Source organism: Tiliqua scincoides, chromosome 3, assembly GCF_035046505.1.
Source record: "Tiliqua scincoides isolate rTilSci1 chromosome 3, rTilSci1.hap2, whole genome shotgun sequence".
In the NCBI taxonomy this organism is placed as follows: Eukaryota; Metazoa; Chordata; class Lepidosauria; order Squamata; family Scincidae; genus Tiliqua; species Tiliqua scincoides.
In genome coordinates, this window is record NC_089823.1 from 4,408,959 (window position 1) to 4,426,181 (window position 17,223).

At 45.9% G+C, this 17,223-nt stretch overlaps 1 protein-coding gene across 3 annotated transcripts in view; it reads left to right on the plus strand.

The window, feature by feature from the left end:
* Positions 1-13,782, plus strand: part of PAK1 (p21 (RAC1) activated kinase 1) — a 98,408-nt gene extending 84,626 nt beyond the window's left edge. For all 3 annotated transcript variants that reach the window (XM_066618830.1, XM_066618829.1, XM_066618831.1), the window contains 7 exons: positions 3,198-3,246; positions 3,748-3,860; positions 7,058-7,175; positions 8,683-8,782; positions 9,321-9,517; positions 12,147-12,284; positions 13,601-13,782. In XM_066618830.1, coding sequence (XP_066474927.1) covers positions 3,198-3,246; positions 3,748-3,860; positions 7,058-7,175; positions 8,683-8,782; positions 9,321-9,517; positions 12,147-12,284; positions 13,601-13,687 — 802 coding nt within the window. In that variant the 3' untranslated portion in view covers positions 13,688-13,782. The remainder of the gene's footprint in view (positions 1-3,197; positions 3,247-3,747; positions 3,861-7,057; positions 7,176-8,682; positions 8,783-9,320; positions 9,518-12,146; positions 12,285-13,600) is intronic.
* The last annotated feature ends 3,441 nt before the right edge of the window (positions 13,783-17,223 follow it).

Genomic DNA, 17,223 nt, shown 5'->3' on the forward strand with positions numbered 1-17,223 from the left:
GCCCCAGGGAGCACACCAGATAACAAGAGACCTGCAAGGCCTCCTGGGAATTGTAGTAAAGAACATAAGAACAGCCCCACTGGATCAGGCCATAGGCCCATCTAGTCCAGCTTCCTGTATCTCACAGCGGCCCACCAAATGCCCCAGGGAGCACACCAGATATCAAGAGACCTCATTTTGGTGCCTACTTTACTCTGGCTGTCCATGGTGGGGTGGTAGACACCAATGACTGGCCCAGGGACTCTTTACACCTCCAAAGCAAGTGCTCTGGCACCTCCCCTGTATTTTCCATGGGGAAATAAGTCATAAAATTTATCAGGGCTATGAGGAAGTGTCTGTTAAAATAATACTGTGTGTACTTGTTGGTTTCGTTCAACTTGCTGTTTCTGTTTGCCCTTTGGTATCTGTGAACTGTTGTGAGCTGTTAAGAGTGTTGCCTCTGCAGTTCTCCAAAGAGCAATTTGCATGGGCTGGTGGGTAGTTAGGTCATAAAGACCACCACTGCAGTGCAAATGAGGAGCCCATTTTGTTGCACAACCAACAATTCCAGTAAATAGCCTTACCTGCAGAAAAACCCCACAGGGGTGGTAAAGAGACTGAAACGCAGTGAGGGGTCATTAAGGGAACTGAAATTACCTCTATGTCAAGTGTAATGAGCTGATAGCAGGAGCTCAGAGAAAGTTAAGCATGTTACAATTAGAGCATGATGAATTTTTGTCTCTCAAAATTGTCAGGGCTACAAGGATTTGTGGTGTGTGTTTTTACTAAGAACATAAGAATAGCCCCACTGGATCAGGCCATAGGCCCCTCTAGTCCAGCTTCCTGTATCTCACAGTGGCCCACCAAATGCCCCAGGAAGCACACCAGTTAACAAGAGACCTCATCCTGGTGCCCTCACTTGCATCTGACATAGCCCATTTCTAAAATCAGGAGGTTGCACATACACATCATGGCTTGTAACCCATAATGGATTTTTCCTCCAGAAACTTGTCCAATCCCCTTTTAAAGGCATCTAGGCCAGATGTCATCACCACATCCTATGGCAATGAGTTCCACAGACCAACCACAGGCATCTACTGTTTTCACATTTTTTTAAAAAACTAGGGTGTTTTGTCCTTCAGAGTGTAATCCCAGGCAATCGGGGATCACGAAAGCATGGTGACATAGTGGCACCATATAACCAGTTGGATTTTTCTGTATGGATTTTGCTGGGGAAGGGGGGTGGGAAGAAGGGAACAAGCTCCCATTGCCAAAACAACGGGTCTGTGCTTCATGTTATGCCACACTGTCAGGAGTTTTACTGCAGCTTAGCAAAACAGGAAGCATCAAATAGTTTTGGTGGAACGAAAGAAAGACACAGCTTTCAGCTAGGTCGATATTAATATGGTGCTCTTTTGAGATATTTTCTGAGTTGTTAAGAGAAACTTAGGCTGGGGTTTTTCCCTCTCCTAAATGACAGCTGCTAGCAACCCTGGTGCGCGCGCATGCATATGTGTGTCAAGTATGCTTTATGAGTCACTGGTCACAGTTGGAAAAACTCTACCCTTTGTTTTACCAAATTTCTCACCTCTAGTTTTGAAGGGAGTTTTTATAATAGGCCTAAAGAACTCCCACCTACCTTCTTGTGCGTGTGTGTCTTTTTTTAACTTTCTATTTAACTAGCTTCTCTAGTGCTCAGCATTCTTTACAAGCATGAAGAGGTGGGTTTGTTTACATATAAGATTTTTATACCTTTCTTCCAGAACATTAACAGTGCAAAATGCAACAATTCAAAAAGGTGACAGTTAAAGCATCACTTAAAGCAACTTAAAATGCCTTGACAAATGGGCAGCCCAGTCTTAACTTGCACTGGAACAGGCAGGCCAGCTGGCCTGTGCTGTATCCAGCACAAGTTTGGAGTTGAAAGCAACTCGGCCACGGGCAACAGGAATCGCTTCCCCTTACCCCGTGTCACGTTGCAGCAGCCCCAATGGGTCTACTTTGATCTGAGTCACCTCAAGAGGTGGCACAGATCCAAGCACAGCAGAGCAACCAGAGGGTGCTCTGCATTGCCTGGCAATAGGGGTCAGGATCTAGCATTACTGCTGGGTCCTGGCCCTGCCCACCCACCCCCGGGAGTGCCCGCTGCCCTTCCTCCCCCTGCCCCAGAATGCCTCCTTCCTACCCTCCTCAAGCCCCCTCAGACTCCTGTGCCAGCCGAGCTTGGCCAGCATGGACCCATGGCAGCACAGCGATGCCAGTGCATGTCCGTGCGCAGGCCTAACTCCCTTCAGTGGCACAAAAGTGCTTTATGGCAGTTTTGTGACACACTTGGGCTGGCGCAGGGGACTTGCGCTGTGCCCAACTTCCATTTAGGATTGTGCCCATAAAGTCTTTTTGGTGCAGGGCAAAGCCCAGCAGTGGCGGCACAGGCCAGCTGCTTTGGGGAGAGGATTCCATGAGCAGGCTGCCTTAATCCAGCAGGCCCTTTTTCCAGTCACCATTTCACTCTCTTCAGGAGGCAAGAGCATGTAGAGAAATCCATAGACAGGTTGATGTGGGTGCAAGTATTCGTTCAAGCCTTTCCCCCTCCCTTCTATGATAGTGAGTAACACTGCCAGGTTATTCTGGGCTGGAATAACCAGGTTATAACTGCCAGGTTATTATGGGCAGGAGGTCTGGTCTAGAGGGTAGAGCCTCCGTTAGCCCAAAGATAACATCAGAAGGTCGCCAGTTTGAGGACACCGGCAGTTGAGAATGGCGAGACCTTGAAGCAGCTGACAAGCCGAGCTGAGTGACTCCACCTGCTCTTGGTGTGAGCAAGAAGCGTCTTGGCTGCCCTCCATGTGAGAGATGGAGCTGCTTGTCAGCCTGCGTGGGAGAACTGGAGGCCAGAAGTGAGACCAAACCAGGAAGATCCATCTGAAATGTTGCTGGTTCTTGAAAGAGAGAACCTCCATGATTGTCAAAATCCCTTTGAGGGATTTAGAAACGCCTGCCTATGTAAACCGCCTTGAATAAAGTCAGAGGAGTAATCCGATGACCAGAAAGGCGGTATATAAATACCTAGTTATTATTATTATAATATACCATAGAGTATAACATTGTAGTTTGCTTGCCATTCTTGACTATTGTGTGTCCACCAGTGGCAAAGAAACTTGAGGTTTTCTACCTTCAGACTTATTTTAACTGTCTTTCCACTTCTGTTTTTGTTCTAGTGCTTCAGGAACCGTTTACACAGCCATGGATGTAGCCACAGGGCAGGAGGTGAGTGCTTGAGGGAGCCTGCTTCTAAACTTGAGTTTTGGTGGATTGGATTGAGCCCTAAGTGCCCTAGCAAATCATTCAGAGTCGCAAGTGAGTTATTTTGGGCAAATCTGGTATGTCTCCTGTGGTTACAGCTCTGGCTCTCTACCACTTTCAGATGACGACGACAAAAGTCTCTTGAATCATGGTGGCCATTTGAAACTGGGCAGTGTTCCAAAGTAATGTGATCGAGGGGGACTTTATAAAGTGAGATCTGAGATAAATTAATAGGTTTGGGGGCATGGGCTGATTGTAGCCATCTTGTTGAAGCTGAGCAGCCTGGCTCTGATTTGTGCCTGGACTGGAGATTGCTGACATTTATTCACGTTGGAGTTGGTCAGAGTTCTAGTAAGGGACTCAAAAGTTGGAATTTGGAATCTGGCCAAGATCAAGTCAACTAAAATAATAAGTGTGACATGTCCTCTCTCTCTCTCTCCCTCCCTCCCCACCTCCTTATTTCAGGTTGCAATCAAACAGATGAACTTGCAGCAACAGCCCAAGAAAGAGTTGATAATTAATGAGATTCTTGTCATGAGGGAAAACAAGAACCCAAACATTGTCAACTATTTAGACAGGTACGTGTGGTCTCCTGAAAGAGAAATTACTGAGCTGGGGATAATCTGGTGTCAAGCCAAATCTTCTCTGTTGGCTGGAATCATGTAATACTATTATTTTATTTGAGAAAATTTGTATCCTGCCTCTTCCATGCCGAAGCCAATGCCCTTACAAAACTTACAAAACTTACGGCTTACAAAACTCCGTAACAAAAGTACAAGTAACACAACAGGTAAAAAGAAAAATATTTTTAAAAAATCACTAAAGACAATTGGATTTGTTTTTAGATACTAGATATTAGATACTAGTGGTATATGGGACATTAAATACCATCTAATCCAACCACCTGTTCAGGTGACTACAGCATCTTGGTGGCCATCCAGCCTCTGCTTGAAAACTTTCAATGGAGGCGAGCCCAAAACTGCACAAGGCAGTCTGTTCTAGTGCTAGATGGGAGATTCTTCCTTACGCCTAGCCTAAATCTACGTCCCTATAGGTTTGACCCATTGGATCTAGTACTGCACCCAGGAAACACCAAAAGCAAGCCTTCCCTTCTTTCCAGATGACAGCACTTCAGATACTTGAAGATGGCTATCATATTCTTTCTTAGTCTCCTATTTTCCAGGCTGAACATGCCAAGCTCCTGTCATCATTACTTATAGGACTTGGTTTCCAGACCCTTCATCCTCTTTGCTCCCCTTCTCTGGACCCGCTTCAACTTAATACTTAAATCTTCCACTTATCACTTCTTGAAAATTCGGATGCAATATTCTAAGTGAAGTCTAGTGCAGTATTAAGAGGAATTATTGCTTCTTGTGATTTGGACTCTCTGCCTGTAATGATGCAATGAAGTGGTGTGTTCACTTTTTTTGCAGCTGCATCACACTGCTGGCTCATGTTCAATTTATGGTCTCCTGCTAAGACACACAGATCTTTTTCACACGTGGTGCTGCCAGTGGTGTTTCCTCTATCCTCTACTTGTGCCTCTGTTGTTGTTTTTTTTTAACATGCAGGATTTTACATTTGTCTGTTACTCTTGTCTTCCTATGGGGCACCACTCAATACTTCCCTCCAGGCTAACATACAGCCATTTAATAGCATTGTCTGGGAATAGTTGTTCAACCAGCTTTGAATCCATCTAACAGTGGAACCATCTGGCCCACATTTAACCATGTCATCTGCAAGGATATCGTGGAAGGACTGCTTGCTCGGAGGTAGTAGAGCACCTGCTTTGCCTACAGAAGGTCCCAGGTTCAATTTGGGTGGTGCTTGGAAAAGCCCTGCCAATCAGTGTCAACGACAGTCAGTCAGAGAACTCAGTGTTCTGACTCAGTATAAGGCAGTTTCCCATGGATTCTTTGTTCGCTAGCATGCTCCTTAGCAAGAAAAACACCGTCCCACACTGATTAAAGCACTGTTCAAAAATTGAGGGACCATCTTTCCTAGCAGTTGCATTAGAAATTTCCAAGAGTTTGGACGTTTTCCAGAAAATGCATCGTTTCACTGCTTCTAAGTAGGTTACGTGCTTTTGCCAAAGCAGCCAGCACAACCTCTCTTCAGCGGACAGTCAGCCCTTGTCTGCTTGATGCAACCACCGACTTGAGTAAACAGTGATTGTAACAGGCAATAGGCCTTGTGTGTCAGGCAGAATCCTCCCATGTCCCTTGAGCATTTCAGCATGTAAGGCTTGAAGCTTCTTGCTTTAGCTCAGGTTTGAGGCAACCAGCCTCAGGCTCTGAAGATAAATAGAATATGAAAATCATGGTAAAAGGATAGAAGTTCAGCTCATTTGGTTGTATTTTCTACAACTAAAGCTGGCCAAAAATTTAGCTGCATGCTGATGTAATTGCAGGATCAGGAGGAGAGATCCATCCTTTGAGCTCTTCCGGACATGCTGCTTTAGGTTTTTCCTATCTCTGGTGAGAAGGGAGCCGTGCTGCTCTGACCATCTTGCTTTCTCCTGTCCCACTGGGATGGAAGATGAGGTGGTGCTGATTCAATGGTGCCTGCAGGAAATGTGCTTGGGCTCAGGTTTTGGGGATTAAATTGTCTTCCTGGCAGTTCATGGTTGTGTTGTCTATATATAAACATAAATATGTTTAATATGTTTTTAGTCCCCTGTACTTGGCAGTCAGAGCCATGCTGTGAGCCTTTCCCAGCTTTCATGGCCAATAGCTGTGGGATTTGTTCTCTCTCAATACAGAGCTGCTGTACACATTGTTCAGAATGTTTGAAAACCTCATGAAGCTCTCCAGATGGTCTTGGGCCAGTCACTGTCTTTGCCCAACCTACCCCAGGATGCAGGAGATTGTGTGAGCCATCCTGAGCTCCTTTGAAGAAGGAGGGGCATAAACATTACACATGCATTCAAAGAACTTACTTCTGAGGGATGGGGATGGGGTTGCCAATCATTGAGTTCCTTGCGAGGAAGAACAAAATGTTGTTAACATGCAGATGGGGGTGGGGTTGGTTACTGAGCAACTGAGTTTAAATGAAGTGCATTTTCTGACCCCAGATATTCCACTTTTGATGACTAAGGGACAACCCTCCTTTACTACCCCAACTGTGATTTGGGTTGAGATTGGCTTGAAGGTACATGTATCTCTGTTCATGCTGAAAGGAATGTAGTTGCCTGCTCACTTCATTGAATTGGCAGGCAAGACAATCTTATGCGGGATGGGGGGATGGGGCCGTGTCCCAGGATGTGACGGTCAGCCTCCCCAGAGTGGTCTCACCTGATAGTTCCCTGTGTCCCATATTGGCTTTTCTGCAGATACCCTCTACTCACGCATGAACCTGCACCTGTGCACTGCCCTCTGTTGCCAGGGATATTTCCTCTCATCATGTTACCCTCTTAAGTGGATGATTGGGAAGCATGTGATTCAGCACTCCCCAATCTTTCTTCAGGGCTATGAGGTTTATATTATGAATAGGAACTTTCAGTAAACCTGGAAACAAAGAACTCTTCTCCCACTTTCTTTCCCGTAACAACTTGACGTAAGTCAGGAAGAGAGAGACCACGCAATCCCCCCCCCCGCCACAACCAAGTGAAAATCTGAATCCCGGCCCCCACACAATCCAGGTTCAACATTCTGTCCATGGCTCCGCACTGCCTGTTTGTGCTTTTGTTTTTAAAAATAACCCTAAAGTTTGGCAAAAAGAACACATTTGACTAAGAAGTACAATTGCCTTCTGTTATTTCTCTGGCTTACCGCAGTTACCTTGTGGGGGACGAATTGTGGGTTGTCATGGAGTATTTGGCCGGCGGCTCGTTGACAGACGTGGTGACAGAGACCTGCATGGATGAAGGACAAATAGCTGCTGTGTGCCGGGAGGTAAGGTTTAAAAACAGAAACTTGAGGGGTTTTTTTGGAGGGGGGTGGGGAATGTTTTACATTTTCCTTTGGAACGAATGCAGTTCTGGTAGTGGTGATGTGATTTTCAGAGTTCTCGTGTGTTTTTGAGAGAGATGTGGTATGTACCAAGGATGTGTGGTGTGTGGGGAGGCAGAGCCTCTTCACTGGAGTCCTTTGAAAAGCACAGCCGCCACTGGAGGTGTGCAAGCACTCGCAACCCACGCACTCTGCCTCCTTACCCACCACATGTCCCTGGTATGTCGTTCAACTTCTTGCAGAAACCACTGGGAGGGAGGAATTCAGTACAGTCGGCCTTCTATATCCGCGGATTCCGCATCCATGAATTCACCCACCACGGATTAAAAATATTGAAAATATTTAGGGGGGATTCCAGAAAGTTCTGAGAAACAAAACTTGAATTTGCCACATGCAATATGTCACCAGTACTTGTTTGAGCATTGATCACTTCGCATCTTGTTTGTTGCCTCAGATTGTTTAAAGTATGTGGAGGGTGTGTATAGATTATATGCTAATACTATACCATTTTATATAAGTGACTTGAGCATCCACAGATGCTGGTATCCTCAGGGATCCTGGAACCATACCCCCATGGATACCAGCCGTACTCTGTGGAGGAAGGGGAATTCTAGTCCAGGGAAAGGTGAATTCTTCTACTTGAATAAATTCATGAATATTAGCAGACTTGTAGATATGCGTCTTTTTCTTCCAAATTATGAGAAGACAGGTGTAGCAGTCATGCTGCTTGACCAAACTCATGCTGGCCTCTGAAGCATCGTCATTCTCCACATTAATGTTTTCAAGCCTGTCTTTGAACAAGGAAATTTGATTTGATTTGGAAAAAAAAAGATGGAAACTGACATTCTGTATACATTACTGAATTTTGCACTTGAAGAACTGTTCAACTCAGAAATCCTCATTGTCTTGTTACTCTGCATTGATTGAAATAATTTCATCTCTGTGCCCAAAAAAGCATCACCTGCTAAATTCCAGCCTGTTATAAACATAGGCGAATGTCATTGTAAAGAAGAATTGATAAATACTTAGGTTTATGGATTGCATAGATAATGGTTACCTGAAATATCATCTTTGTCCTCCAGTGTCTGCTGCTGGTTGACTTTATTCCTTCCCCACGCCCTCTCGCTATCAGTGCTCAGATAACTTACCTGATAAATGCCTACTCATGGAGAAAATAGGTGCCTTTAAAAATAGATTAAGTCATTGTCCTGGGAAAGTAAATAGGTCAGGGTTGTTTATTCCTGGTGCCCATCTCACCAGCCTTGAGGGGCCTTAAGGGTCTCCTTAAAATGGAGAGTGTGGTCATGCTCTTATAACTATATCGACTGTATGCACTGGAGTGAATTTTGGGCAAGAGCGTTTGAGCAACAGTGTCTAATAAGCCTGGCCTGCTAACAATTGTGTCTTAGACTGAGTAAACCAATTAATTGATGTGTGCTGGATTTTCTAGTGTCTTCAGGCATTGGAGTTCCTCCATTCCAACCAGGTCATCCACCGGGACATCAAGAGTGACAACATCTTGCTAGGAATGGACGGTTCTGTTAAGCTAAGTATGTGGGTAGGATTGTTGGGGAGAGCCATACTTAGGCCTAGAAGGGGCCAGGCACTCTAAGTTGAAATGGCAGTAAAGGACTTCAGCTCCTTACCTCACCCTGACAATTTTAACACAACAGAATCCTTGCCAGAGTTCTTCCCGTAAACACTTCACCTGGTTTGTGCAAGCGATGAGCAAACAAATAAAAATGTGTTGCTTGTGTTATGCTGAGCATGTCACAAGGGGAGCTTTCTGATGCTCTTTACACTAGGAAGGAGAGAGTTAAAGATGCCCTTTTCTGGTTCTGGGATCAGGCAGGCATGAGACCATGTGCAGTGCCAATGTCTCTGTCCCTTCACCTTTGCTCAGTTCCTAAATAAGTCCTTTGTGTTTAAAGTCAGTTGCCAGCCAGGGAAGTTGAGCACGTTGTGTCTTATGTCATGGCAGAACCACCAAAGTTTCTTTTGGCTTCAGTTTGTGGCTCTGAGCTTAGTGAGAATGGCCTGCGAGAATGTGGATCTTCCTATTTGTTTTTCTTTTCTCTTTCTTTCCAGCCGACTTTGGCTTCTGTGCTCAGATCACTCCAGAGCAGAGCAAACGTAGCACCATGGTGGGGACTCCGTACTGGATGGCTCCAGAGGTGGTGACAAGGAAAGCATATGGGCCCAAAGTGGACATCTGGTCTCTGGGGATCATGGCCATTGAAATGATAGAGGGAGAGCCCCCATACCTCAACGAGAATCCACTGAGGGTGAGTTGTTTGGTTTTTATTTTTTAATTAGGGATGATCTAAAATGTGTTCCCACCCCCCATTTTGCCTCATTTGCAGGTGGCAAAATAAAGACAGGGGACTTTTTTTTTTTGTTTTTTTGAGGGAACGTGAAAGGGAGGACAGTGACAGTCCTATAGGCAGCTGGTAGCTACCATCTTAAACCATGTCAGAATAGTAGTAATGTAATAGTTGTTACATTAACAGTGTTTCCGGGAACCTACGTTATGAGAAATTAAAATGGATACTACATTTCCAGAGGAGTGTTGCTATAGGGGGAAAAAGTTGAACATGGGGAGGATTGTGAAACCTGCCTCCCTCACTCAATCGTTAAGCCCAAAGTTTCCCAACAGAGAGCCATCAGATCAGCCTTACTTTTTATTTGCTTTATTACTCTCCCCCCCCCCTGTTTTTTACCCTTCTGCCGTAATGATCAGAGCAGGGCACATGGGGGTTTCTAGACCATCCCCCACCCAGGTCCTGTCCACCTACAGTCCTGCTTCATTCCAACAATGTTCTTGTCTTCAGTGCCATCACCAGGTTGCTGGGGGGTCCTGGAACAATGCCCTGCTGTTTTCCTCCCTCTTTGGCCCCTCTGCTTACCAGTGATGAGTGATGTTAGCAGAAGGTGGCTTCTCCCAGCATTCCCTTTGGTGGTGGGGAATCCAGTGGCTGATTGGTTCTGAAGGTTAGAGGGGTTGACCTGACCAGGAGGACCCTCTTTCAGGTGTGGCCCTCAGCCAGTGCCCAACTTGGCTGACTTCTGATGCCAGCCTAGCAGTCCATGCTTGTCTTAGCTTTTGAACACCTATAGAAATTGGGCAGGCAAAACCCTCCTTGCCTCAGCAATGAAATTTTAGGACCTGTTCTCCGTTACTTGGAAACATGATGCAGGATCGAAAGAGACCACTGATACCAAACTAAGTTTAAGGCTTTTATTAGGGGGAATGGAACCTGAACCAAACAAATGGAAAGACCTTATTTCAAATTCCCCCAATTGAGAGAGGACCTGAGGCAGACAGGAGGCAGCAGCAGAGCTTGAGGCAGGCTGGAGGCTTGATGGAAGTTCCCCTCTGGTTCTCAGCTCCAGCAAGAGGCTCTTTCTCCCAGGGCTCCTCCCAGAAGCTCTCTCAGCTCTCCCACAGAGCTCAAGGTTCAGCTCCCCTCTGCAGCTCTTCCCTGGTGGTCTCTGAGTCTCTTTGCTGGTGCAGCCCCTTTTATAGTCTCAGTGGCTCTGCACACAGCAGCCTCTAAATTTCCTCCCCTGGTACTGCAGCCTTCTCTCCTGCAGCAGTTTTCCATTTGGTCCTCCAACTCTCAAGGGCTTGTTACAAGGTACTCAGTTCACCTTCCTCAACATTGAGCCCATTGGCTCAAACAAAACTTTATAATGATTGGCTCAGACAAACTCAGACTGACTGTCTATTGGCTCATGAAAGGCACAGGCTACAATCCCCTCAGGCCAATTTACAGCAGTCAACTGAGTCCAAGTTCTGCACATATCAGAAAGAAAAGGTGGTATAAGTAGTTGGGCAGGGGGCTTCCCATGGGTGGTGCAAAGACCTCATGTCCTGGCACTCTCAAGAGGCTCATAGCAGGATAATACAGCAGTTGTCACTTCAGGTGGGAGGGCATAGGTTGGTGATAATGAGAATTAGGGTGGGGTGACTCCTGAGGTAATCCTCCTGGGTATCCCTTATACTGCTCCTTCTGATCATTCTTTCCCCCCCCCATCCGTTCAGTCCTGATCTGACTTATCAGATTATAGAATCACAGAGTTGGAAGGAACTCACAGGGTCATCTAGTTCAACCCCGTGTGGCAGGAAATCCACCTAGAGCATCTCCAGCAGGTGCCTATCAAGCCTCTGCTTGAAGCTCTCACTGGATCCACCACCTCCCTCTGCAATCTGTTCCACTGCCGAACCACCCTGACCAGGGGTGCCCAAAATCCGGCCCTGGGGCCACTTGCAGCCCTCCAGGCCTCTCTGTGCGGCCCTCAGGGAGCCCCTAGTCTCCAATGAGCCTGTGGCCCTCCAGAGATTTGTTGGAGCCCACACTGGCCCAACACAACTGCTCTCACTGTGAGGGCGACTGTTTGGCCTCTCGCGTGAGCTGTGGGGTGAGGGCTCCCTCCACTGCTTGCTGTTTCACGTCTGTGATGCAGTAGCAGCAGCAAAGGAAAGGCCAGCCTTGCTTTGTGCAGGGCCTTTTATAGGCCTTGAGCTATTGCAAGACCTTCAGTCGTTCATATAAGTTCATCTTTAATATATTCATTTATGTAAATTTATTCAGATTTGAAATGTAAATTAATTTGGCCCCGACATGGTGTCAGAGAAACGATGTGGCCCTCCTGCCAAAAACTTTGGACACCCCTGACCCTGACCATCATGAATCTCTTCCCAATCTCCAACCAAAATCTCCTCTCTTGCAGTTTGTACCCATTGAACCTAACTCTGCTTTCAAAATTGTGTCTTAACAGGCCACCTGCACACCCCATCTTGTAATTAACATGCATTTGTGTTTTCCCCCAGGGAAAATTTAATTGCACTGATCTCTTTCATACTTTGATCTGGCACAGAATGCATTTGTGACTTGAGCCCTTTCTTTATAGGCCCTGTATCTCATTGCTACCAATGGGACCCCAGAGCTACAGAATCCAGAAAAGCTCTCGCCCATATTTAGAGACTTCCTTAATCGCTGCCTTGAGATGGATGTGGAGAAGAGGGGCTCTGCCAAAGAACTCCTCCAGGTAACACTTCGGTTGTACCCAACAAGCAATTTGCTGTGCTGTCCAGACCCAACAAACTGGTTTTCACGGATTGTAGTTTGACCTGCACCAGAATTGCAAGCTACACAGACTTGACTGAGTTCTGGGATACTCTCCAGAGGCCCTGCTCTGGGTGTTCCTACCTTCTAAGATGAGGTGGTTTGTGACTGAGGAAAGGGTAGTGCCTTCCTCCGGCCCTGTGGATTTCTCTCCCCAGATTCCTGCACATGAGGATTAGATACGTAAATGTTTTCATCAGAACTACCTGCAACGTACACCACTAGCAGACTGAGGAGAAAGTGAGGGTGGAACCTTTCTTCCTGAGGTGCTAGATCTTTTTGTGAGAGAAGTGGGTTTGCATTGAAAAATTAATTTTCTCTCCTTGTGCTAAAGTTTGCAGCTGATGGATACACCAGCTGGGGGAAGGTTTGCATTTTCCTAGTGACACAATGTTGGCTTTGAGTGCTGGAAAAATGAGATATCTCAATGCGAAGTGCTAAATTAGAGGAATATGACTGGATCCTGTGCAACAAAGCTATTAGTGACATGTTTATTGTTGATCTACCCTGAAAGGCCCCAGTACCTGTGCTTGGAAAAATGATCTGTAATGTTTATATTTTTAAGGGCTGTTTGCCTAGAAGAGAAAAATTTAGCAATATTTATTTCTTCCTCTGAAGAGTTCAGGGCAGTGCACAAGGCTCCTTTCTTCTTTTGTCCTCACAACAACCCTGTGAGGTAGATGGGGCTGAGATGTAGTGACTGGCCCAAAGTCACCCAGGAAGCTTTATGGCTGAGCAGGGGTTTGAACCTGAGTTTTCCAGATCGAAGTCCAACTCTTAAATCACTAAGGGCGCAATCCTAACCCCTTATGTCAGTGCTTTCCAGCACTGGCATAGCGGTGCCAATGGGACGTGTGCTGCATTCTGCAGTTGGGTGTCACTCACAGAGGCCTCCTCAAAGTAAGGGAATGTTTGTTCCCTTACCTTCATTGCCCTGGAAAGCACCGACATAAGGGGTTAGGATTGCTCCCTAAGTGTCTTTGCGTATATTCTAAAATCTTGCGTAGCTTGTTCAGCTACTTTGGGGAGGTTCTGTCTGTGTCTCTCTTTAGTGAATCTTACTCGGCCACCTTCCATTTTCCCTTTACATGCATCCATGGGGGTGTGTGTGTGTGTGTGTGTGAAGGTGAAACGTGGGACAGAAGTAGCAAGTGTGAATTCTGAAGGTGACAATTGCAAGCCAGTTTGCTGGGCTTAACTCTGCTTCTTCTACAACATCTCTCCTTCCTTTTCTTCCAGCACCAATTTCTGAAAATTGCCAAGCCCTTGTCCAGCCTCACTCCTCTGATTATCGCAGCAAAAGAGGCAGCGAAAAACAACCATTGAGGTGTCTGAGCGGCCGCAGGCATCACGCCAAGACCCTTTTAACGTTTTGTTGTAGTCCTGTTGTCAAAGAGCTTGACTCTGACCATGCTCAAGGACTCTCTTAATCGTGCAAGGTCAGGATCATGAAAATCACTTGCGCTGAATGGACACGTGGCATGGACTGAGCTCTGAAAACTGTAACCTCCTGCTTAGAATGGGAGCAGCTTGTACATTCAAAAGAGTCCTGGAAAGACTTCTGATCCTGACTGTTATGTCGCCAAGCCAATATGTTTGCTCATCTTTTAATGTGTCGATTTAGGATGGAAGGAAAATTTACGTGGAGCCTTTTAGCTGACGTGTTTTTTCTTAGTAAGTTAAATTTAAATTGCTACCTGGGCTCACTTTACCTCTGCAAAAGCCCTGCTCTTAGACTACTGAAAGACTGGCACACAGTTCGGATTACTTGAAAGCGAGAAGAGCCAAGCAAAAATGGAGACAGCTTTTATAATCTCAAGGGGTGTGTGTAGCAAAACTGTTTCTTCCTCTGTGCCACAGAAGATGATGGAATGAGCACCCCTTCTCAGCCATTGAAGGATTGCATTAATGATCATCATGCTGTGTCTTTTTTTTCTTGTGAAACTGATTGCCTTCTGATTAAATTCACATCATTGTTCCCACTCCCTCTGATCTGTGTTTTCTTTTTCCCTTAAAAGTCTGGTTAGAACAATAATTTTCAACCACTGTGTGTGGCACATTGGCATGCCACAAATGGGATCTTCAGGAGCACTGTAGGAGTTTCGTGGAGGGTCATGTCTTAGTAGAGCCAGTGGGGAAGTTTGAGGGAGGGCAGAACCAGTGTCACTCTTCAGTCAGACTTTGTTTCGATTTGGTGTGTGTGTTGTCATTCTGTATATAGCTTGCACTAATGCACTTTGTTTCTATATCTTAACACATCATTTTTAAAAAAACACAGTGTGCCTTGATGAGGTGAGTGGTGAGTGCCTTGTCAGTGTGCCGTGAGATGAAGAAGGCTGAAAATTTCTCGGTTAGAGGATCAGTGAAAGCTTTCTGTAAGCAGAGGCTGTGCTAGTCCAAGAGTAAACCTCTTAAAAGTGGTGTGTAGCATCTAATCAATACTGGGTCCTGGAGTATTTAAACTAAACACACTGGCATACCTGGGGAGGGTCAAGGGGGACAAATGTCTTGGTGTGTCACACCTACAGAGGCGCTGGCTCCATTCATGCCCCCCCGCCGCCCATTTTTTAAAACTTCTTTCGCTTTGAAAAAAAAAGATTCCACACTGCTCTGGGCCACCACTCCCCCCCTTCTTTAACAGGAAAGAAGGGGCTGCCCACAGATCTGCATGGTGCAGAATCATGCAGCCAATAATGGCTGCGAAGTGGAGAATCAAGGACTTGATGCTGGGAATGTATTGGGGGGCAATAGCGTTTAAACGCGATCAGAGTCGGGTTATAATCTCAGTTGTGCATAATTTGTGTCCAGGTAGCCCAAATTCAGAACTATGACTTGTGTGTTGGCATCCTTCAGACTCGGAAGACTATGGTGTCACGCTCTGAATGGTGGTTCTGGAACAGAGTGTCCTCTCCAGTGCGCGAAGCCTGGGTAAAGTAGGTATGGCGGATAGGCTGTTACCCATGCAGCAAATCCTCCCTCTCCACATCGCTGAAATGGTCCAATGGAAAGACAGAGGCCAATATGGTTGGTTCCAGCGGCGTTGCAGGAGTTGCCAGAACGTGACTGTGTTCAGCCATGAACTGCCTCAGGGACTCTGGCTCCGGATTTTGCCTCGAGGTTGACTCCTGAAGCCTTTTCCATAACTGGATGTAGCCACAAGGCAGTGGAGGTTTGGGATCAGAGTTTTCCTTCTCTCAGATGAGCTGCCTTCCCAGGCTGACGAGTCCCATCTACCCAGTTGTAGGGTAGGGTCTTCCTCCTATGACTTGTATGATGATGGAAATGCACGTATATTATCATTATGCAGTGTAGTTTGCCAATCATGGGGAAAGGACAACAATGTTGCAGGAAATTGGAGAGGCACTTCCCCACACTAGGTATTCAAATTGTAAGGAAAACTTGGTAAAAGAAGCACAACGGAATGCAAGATTAGTTTGCAAAACATTTCACTCTTTTATATGAGATCAGTAGCACAGAATGCAAAGCATAATGATCAGACTTCCCAAGTTGCAAAATCACAGCATAGGCCTTGTGAGTGCCATGATATAATATCCCTGGTAAAATCCAGCACGAGGAATCTGTCACTGTGTTCCCAACAATCCTTGGACCTCCTGATCTCCTTATACCCTGCTAATACCTGTGATGATTAGCCCGTTGTTCAATTCTTCCAATTCAGGACTACAGGTTGGATTTTAAATTATGCTCGTTATAACAGACTGTAGTTTCAGGTTATAAGGTTGCTGAATAATGAGTTAATTATAATAGGGACTGATGATTGTCCTTCCCTCCCTCATTGTACTTCCTTGCAATCTGTCACCCAAACTCCCTCTGCCTCCAGTCTGGCTTTGATACCAGAATTGAGCTGAGCAAGGAGGAAAAACAGCTGGACAAGTAAGGTTGGGAGAGAAAGGATTTTGCTTTCTCAGCTGCACATCTTTTTGGTATTAAAATCAAATTCTGTCTGCGCTTTTTGGGTGAACAAACAGACATGGCTGCCATCATCAAATCTATTTTGGCTCTGGTTAGTGGCCTTCTTAAATCTCAAAGTGGAGGCCACAGCAGCTAAGAATTATCTCATGCTATCCCTAAACCAACCATTTTCAACCAGTGCGCCATGGCACATTGATGTGCCGTGAAGTTCTGCAGGTGTGTTGTGGGAGTTTGAAAATAGCTGAAAAACTCTTCTGGGTTCTGTGGCTTTGTTCTCTGCACTGCCAGTGGAGGAAGAGGGACAGACAGTTCATTACTTTACATTACATTACAAGTCATTACATTACAAGCCAAAACCCTTGACTTCCGAGGGACGGACCTCCCTCAAATGAGGAGGCTGGTTGGAAGGAGGTTGAAAGGGAAGGTAAAAAGAGTCCAATCTCTCCAGAGTGCATGGAGGCTGCTTAAAATAACAGTAATAGAGGCCCAGCAGAGGTGTATACCGCAAAGAAAGGATTCCACTAAATCCAGGAGGGTGCCCGCATGGCTAACGAGCCAAGTTAGAGAGGCTGTGAAGGGCAAGGAAGCTTCCTTCCGTAAATGGAAGTCTTGCCCTAATGAGGAGAATAAAAAGGAACATAAACTGTGGCAAAAGAAATGTAAGAAGGTGATACGGGAGGCCAAGCGAGACTATGAGGAACGCATGGCCAGCAACATTCAGAGGAATAATAAAAGCTTCTTCAAATATGTTAGAAGCAGGAAACCCACCAGAGAAGCGGTTGGCCCTCTGGATGGTGAGGGAGGGAAAGGGGAGATAAAAGGAGACTTAGAGATGGCACAGAAATTAAATGAGTTCTTTGCATCTGTCTTCACGGCAGAAGACCTCGGGCAGATACCACTGCCCGAACAGCCCCTCATGTCCGAGGTGTTAA